Source organism: Garra rufa, chromosome 25 (genome assembly GCF_049309525.1).
Source record: "Garra rufa chromosome 25, GarRuf1.0, whole genome shotgun sequence".
Lineage (NCBI taxonomy): Eukaryota > Metazoa > Chordata > Actinopteri > Cypriniformes > Cyprinidae > Garra > Garra rufa.
Window position 1 is genome coordinate 37,128,018 of NC_133385.1, and position 6,767 is coordinate 37,134,784.

General features: G+C 36.0%; 2 protein-coding genes across 2 annotated transcripts; both read right to left on the bottom strand.

Moving 5' to 3' along the window:
• Positions 1 to 2,020: 2,020 nt before the first annotated feature.
• On the bottom strand, positions 2,021 to 2,332 carry LOC141301485 (histone H4). The gene has a single exon (XM_073831685.1). The coding sequence runs from the start codon at positions 2,330 to 2,332 to the stop codon at positions 2,021 to 2,023; it is 312 nt and encodes a 103-aa protein (XP_073687786.1).
• An 822-nt stretch (positions 2,333 to 3,154) lies between these two features.
• Positions 3,155 to 3,565, bottom strand: LOC141302086 (histone H3-like). The gene has a single exon (XM_073832277.1). It carries the CDS (start codon positions 3,563 to 3,565, stop codon positions 3,155 to 3,157), a length of 411 nt encoding a protein of 136 aa, XP_073688378.1.
• Between the last annotated feature and the right edge of the window lie 3,202 nt (positions 3,566 to 6,767).

Sequence of the window (6,767 nt, forward strand, 5' to 3'; positions counted from 1 at the left end):
TTGTTGGTGACACAAAATTTGTTATTATAGGTCCAAATCAGTTTCCAATTGATATTCTCAAAATGGTTATTCCAAAAGTATTTACATCGAAATGTTGCAGGACAATGAATCAAATATCTAAAAAGAGAATTATTGCATTTTTTATCTTTAATATTAATACCATTTAGTAAAATCTCTTTTTTGAAAGTTGACTGCATGGATTCATTACAACCTTGTAAAAGTCTCGTAAATCCCGCTGGTATTGCATCAATTACAATGCTATATTCACGAGGAGGAATTGGAATACCAAATTTCTTTAAAAATTCGCTATATGTAAGAAGATATCCTTCATTATTAAACAGCTGTGAAACCAACAGAATACCATTTTCAATCCAATTATTATAAAAAATGGTTTTGTTCTTATATTTAATATATTTATTATTCCATATTATCTGTCTATGGGGAGAAAAATTGTGTTTGTATATGAGATTCCAATAAAGAAGAGTCTGTCTATGAAAACTGGATAACTGAATGGGAAGTTTATTGACCTCAAAATCACATTTTAAAAGAAATTCTATCCCTCCAACTTTTTCAAAAATAAGATTTGGAATAATATACCATATCTTATCTTTATGTTTAGTATAATGTTTTATCCAGTTCAACTTGAAAATTGTATTAGATGTGACAAAATCAAGCACATTCAAGCCTCCTTGATTATATGAATTACATAAAATATTTTTGTTTAAGTAGTGAGGTTTGTTTTTCCATATGAAATTAAAGAGCGCTGAATCAACTTTTTTAAGAAAAGAATTTGGTACATCTAATACTTTAGCCGGGTAAACCAGACGAGACAGACCCTCAGTTTTTGACAAAAGAATCCTACCTTTAAGTGCATGATAGATCCCTCATAAGCCACATATCAAATCTCTTTTTGATTTTTAATAAAAGTGGTTGAAAATTAGATTGTATCTTCCAAGTACTCCTCGCTACAGTCTGCAGCGAGGGGTGTCTCAAGAAATTGCGTGTTTTAATCTTTACAGTCTATGGTTTTAATAGACCAAACCCATAAACTCGTATGTGATTGGACAACTCCAAGAATCACGAGCGGAACGAGGGCCAATCACAGGCGATGAATTGATGGCCCCACCCACCGCTTCATTTTTGAACTACTCCAGCAGATATGAAGACGTTTCCTTTGTTTCAATTCCCGCTCTTTTTGTTGGTTGTTTTATTCAATTAAATGGGTCTCGTATATTATAGCGTATTTTTTTTACATTTATAGACCCATTGAGCAAGAATCAATAGAAAAAGAACAAAAAGAGAACAAATAAAAATAATACATTAAAATAAAACAATATATGAGATAGAGAGGCAAGAGTTTCAGATTTTCTATTTATTTATTTGTTTAATACTTAAAACTGAAACGTTCTTACAAACTCACAAAGAAATATAATAGAGGGCTTACATTTTTTGCATTTGCATGTATAAATATATTTGCCCAACAATAAAACAAAGTTGACATCTGAAAAAAAAATCTTATCAGTAAAAGAGTATCTTCACAGTAAAATAATAGATTAGTAGGTGATCAAGTGTTTTGGGAAAAGAAAAACAATATGGATCCACTTGGATCCGACTCAAAATTAAATTGTTTCTATAAAACAGGGTAATGGGTGAATCCTAAACCTAATAACGTTATGTGTCTTATTAACCTTTGGAGTAACTGGATATGTAAGATAAAAGGTAAAAGCTTTATTTCTTACTGAGATTTCAACATGTGCCGAGTAGTAATGGTAACCCTCAGTTATATGTTTAAACTCATTATAAATAAGTTTATTACATGTATTATTGAAAACATCTTGATTACACACCTTAGAAAAGAAAATAAATAAACTACAGGCCTAGTTAACGGACCATTGTTCTTAAACCAGCTGGTATAGCATTGTAAACGGCAACATTACTTCAACTTCGACTCTTTATGTGACAACGTGGGTGGCTCTTAAAAGAGCCGTTGGGTTTACAGTTTCAACTCGTTTTCAGAGGTTTAACCTCCAAAGCCGTACAGAGTGCGTCCCTGTCGTTTCAGAGCGTACACGACGTCCATGGCGGTGACGGTCTTTCTCTTGGCGTGCTCAGTGTAAGTAACGGCATCTCGGATCACGTTCTCGAGGAACACTTTCAAAACACCGCGGGTCTCCTCATAGATCAGACCGGAGATACGCTTGACACCGCCACGGCGAGCAAGACGACGGATGGCAGGTTTGGTGATTCCCTGGATATTATCGCGCAAAACTTTACGGTGACGTTTAGCGCCTCCTTTTCCTAGTCCTTTACCGCCTTTGCCTCTTCCAGACATGCCTTGACTGCTTCTTGTATACAAGAAATAAGAATGTGTGATAAAAAATTTCAGGGAGACCCTTTACATTTGCTTACAGGACCTAACTGAAACCAATCTCACGTCATATGGCGCGCACCCCTCCCCCACCAGTTAAAGCAGGAAAAAAAATGTGGTTTAACCCCAAACCTTGATATTAACATGTCTGTCCTGTGTTTCGTATTAAAATTCGTGTAAAGGATTAATTTAACAAAAAAAATTATAAGATCATATCAACATAATATTTACATGTATGCGTTTGACTTTGACTTTTCTAACATTTAAACTTAGACCACATTGTTAGATTACGTTTTGACTTTATAAATACATATACATGACAGCTATGAAATATTTCTCGATTTTTTGAGCACATATCAGAGTTACAGAAAAATAATGAAAATGCAAGAAATATCGAGACCGTCTTATTTAATGTGACTAGTAAATATCACTTGTGACATAAGACCTGAGACACTGATCTTTACTGTTGTTACCCATAAGGAAGGTAACAACAGTGAAATTAAATGCGTTTTTAAAAAAAGGCTGCTGTAAGGCATCAAACCACAAATTTAATATATTTGTATTATATACATTTTTTTTTTTTGTTCAACTCCCTAACGATAAAGTAGATCATACCAGTAATCAGCTAAAGGCTTCATATGAGATCATGCGAAAAATTAACTAAAATTGATGACCGAGTAACACAAAGATCTAAACAAAAAGTTTAAGAAAAAGTGTAAATTCTCTCGTTCAGTGTGAATTTGGTGGCTCTTAAAAGAGCCTTTGGAGTTTAATGCAGCGTCGGGTTTAAGCGCGTTCTCCACGAATGCGGCGAGCCAGCTGAATATCTTTGGGCATGATGGTCACTCTCTTGGCGTGGATGGCGCACAAATTGGTGTCCTCAAACAGACCGACCAAGTAAGCCTCGCTGGACTCCTGCAGAGCCATAACAGCGGAGCTCTGGAAGCGCAGATCAGTCTTGAAATCCTGAGCGATTTCTCGAACCAGACGCTGGAAAGGCAGTTTGCGGATCAGCAGCTCAGTGGACTTCTGATAACGACGGATCTCCCGCAGAGCCACGGTTCCAGGCCTGTAACGATGAGGCTTCTTAACGCCACCGGTGGCTGGGGCGCTCTTACGGGCGGCTTTAGTAGCGAGCTGTTTTCGTGGAGCTTTGCCACCGGTGGATTTACGAGCGGTCTGCTTGGTTCTTGCCATCTTTGCAAAGAACTTCTTCTTCCGTCCTGAGTAGGTTGAAAATGCTGCATCATGTTACTCGTCTGTTTTTTAAAGCATCATACTGCCAAGAGCTTATGGCGTCATAAAGGTGCAGAGGCTTGTGATTGGCTGATTTGTGACGTCTGCGCATGACTGCTAGCCAATGACTGCGCAGCTTCTGTTTTCAGAAGCTGTTTTCAGGGCTGTTTTTGTTTCCCGCTCAAAATGCTTCGCTCCGTTTATTACTTTACACATCAAACACCCTCTACATTAACACACTCTTTACAGATTTCATAATTATATTGTTTAATTTATACATTAAATTTGTATTGTCTGGCTTTAATGGTTGGGTAAAACAATATCCAGCTGTTGACTGTAATTGCGATTGCCCACACTCAATTGTTGCAATTAATTTAGTTGATAACGCTCTTCCTTAAGTATAGTATGTCATCACGTATGAAATAAAGTAAATTAAAGCCGCTCTCTCATAGATAAGATGGGTGGCTCTTAAAAGAGCCTTTGGTGAGGTCTTTAGTGATGATCCGTCTCTGGAGCTCATCTGGTTGACATCCAAGGCTATTGAAGTCATCTCCAGGTGGTGATCCATGATCTAAGCTGGGTGCGGACTGGATCCGGGGGACTGCAGTGACCATCTGATCCGGATACAGGCTGGGTCTGGTGGCTACAGTGACCTCGGAATAAGAATGAAACAGACTAATATTAGCGTAGATGCCATTCTTTTTACGATGCAACGAGTGCATCAGATGTTATGGGAGGTGTTTTTGGTTCCGGTTGACCTAATTAATGCAGCCTAACAATCCTTTAACGGATTTGAATTATAGGAATGTGTTAATGTTTTATGTGTAAGCCAGGTTAAAGAGATGTGTCTTTAATCTAGATTTAAACTGACAGAGTGTGTCTGCCTCCCGAACAGTGCCACTTGTGCCACTTCCTTTTCTAAATCCACTTTGATTTACTGTTACAAAAGTTTCTACAACAAGGAAAGTACACTGTAAAAAGTTTTCACCAGTTTCAACTTAAAAACTTAAGTTAAGCAGCTGCATTCAAATTTTCAGTTAAATCAACTTTAAAGTACAAGTAATTTCAACTCAACAAAGTATGTCATTTTAACTAATTTTATTGTCGTGAGTTGAAGTTAATAGTAGTTTTAAGTTGACTTAGCTTAAAATTTTAAGGCAGCTGCTGAACTTACGTTTTTAAGTTGAAACTGGTAAAAAACGTTTTACAGTGTACTCTCCAAGAAGTGTGTTAATCTCTCATTTGTCATACGCTCCATTATTTTACAAATGTGTGAAGTCAGAGCTATATAGATCTATAATTTCCTGGCTTGCTATCATCTTTACCTGGCTTTTTTATTGGTATAATTATTGCTTATTTCCAACTTCCAGGTATACGACCTTCTTCCCATATACTTCATTGTATAATCATAACAATTTTTCAAGACTTTCTTCACTTTAGTGATTTATCATGCAATAGCATACTTCATCTTTACCTGGAGCTGTTTCTGACTTTCGCCAGGTTTCTCTTTAACTCTCCCATATTAAGCATCCATCAGTTCATCATAATTATCTTTCCTACATAATACATCTGCATATTCCAATTTTGTTTTTTCCCCTACCTTGTCTTTCTTTTTTAAACACATTATTAGAGCTATTTATCTTTTCTGTTTATATAACATTTGAAAACAACTTTCTCTTTACTTGTTATTGCCGTCTCACTTCCCTTAACCAACATCGGGTAACTCCAGTCCTTGTTTTCCCCTTTCATCCTCTTAATCATCTTCCATACTTCTCCTATCGATGTTTTATTACCAATTGTATTACAATACTCCTCCCAAAATGTTCTTTTTGCCCTCCTTATTGTCCGCCTCACTACTGCTTGTGCTTTCTTATACTCAATTAAATATAAAAAAAAAATATTGAATCTCTTGATAAGTTTAAACGCCCTATTCCTGTCCCTTAATGCTTCTTTACATCTTTACATGTATCATCTCACCAAGGCATTGCTTTCTTTTTTTACTTTTCTATTACTCCTGGGTGGATTCTGTTGCTGCCAGTCTTATCCCCTGTTCAATTCTGCCATCTAATTCTTCTATATTATCTACATTCTCTATCAGATTAAAGTATACATTACTTATTTCCTGAAATTTCTTCTAAGTAGCCTTTTAAAAATGCCACTTCCCGCCCACCTTTGCTGTGTCCAATTAAACTTCTATATGTATCTTACACCAGATTGGATAATGATCACTTTCTATAGTTCCTAAACTCTAACCTCTTACATGGATTATAATGCTTTATAATTACTTATTTAATTTTTGCCCACACTTTCACTACTACATATTCCTGTTCTCTTCCAACCTCAATTCATTTATAAGATGTCCCCTGCTTCATAAAGGTAGCTCATCCTCCTACTCCCCCTCTTTCTTATCCTGCCTTATTGCAACATAACCATATAATATAAATCTAATCTTGATCTTAGCCAGGTCTCCTGAATAAATACATGCATATGTATGTTTTTCCTTAAACTGTATAAAGTTCTGTCCATTAGCAACCAAGCTTCTTGCATTCCACTGTAATATTAACACTTTTTAACAGCCGCCACATACCATCTCTTCACTAGCCTGCATTCTCAACTCTTCATTTATCTCTTCCCATTTTAGACATATCATGTTCAAGTGATGCTCAGCTTTAACAATAATCTGAATTCTTTCTATTTTTGATTTGATTTTATGTTGCATTTATCACCCATGCTACAAACGTCACCAGCTTCTTTATTTCGATCCAAAACTTGTTCTTATCCTGAATTCCATTCATCACCCTTTGCTATCTATTTATTCCCTCCTTATTTTGCTTTTCCTCTTTTATTGCCTTTCCTCAGCCTTTTCACTGCTTCTTTTCACTAACTCTCACTACCTTAGCGATTTTGACTTTCCCAATGTTTGCCATTTTCTTTGCTTTGTCTATTTTCACTTTATTTTTACATTCTATTAATAGATTATCCTCTCTTAACACTCTTGCATTTCTCCAACCTGTCCTCTTATGATATTTGTCAGCTTAATCGGATCAAACTTCTTAATACCTCCTTCACCCTCAAATCTAATATATTCATTGACTCCTGACTTACTTTTCTTAGCTCTCTTCCTTCACTCTCTGAGAAATCACCCAAGAAGGTCAAGAAACCT

Bases quoted from the DNA above. Each gene is read 5' to 3' on its own strand.
- LOC141301485 (XM_073831685.1), bottom strand. From the start codon at position 2,332: ATGTCTGGAAGAGGCAAAGGCGGTAAAGGACTAGGAAAAGGAGGCGCT.
- LOC141302086 (XM_073832277.1), bottom strand. From the start codon at position 3,565: ATGGCAAGAACCAAGCAGACCGCTCGTAAATCCACCGGTGGCAAAGCT.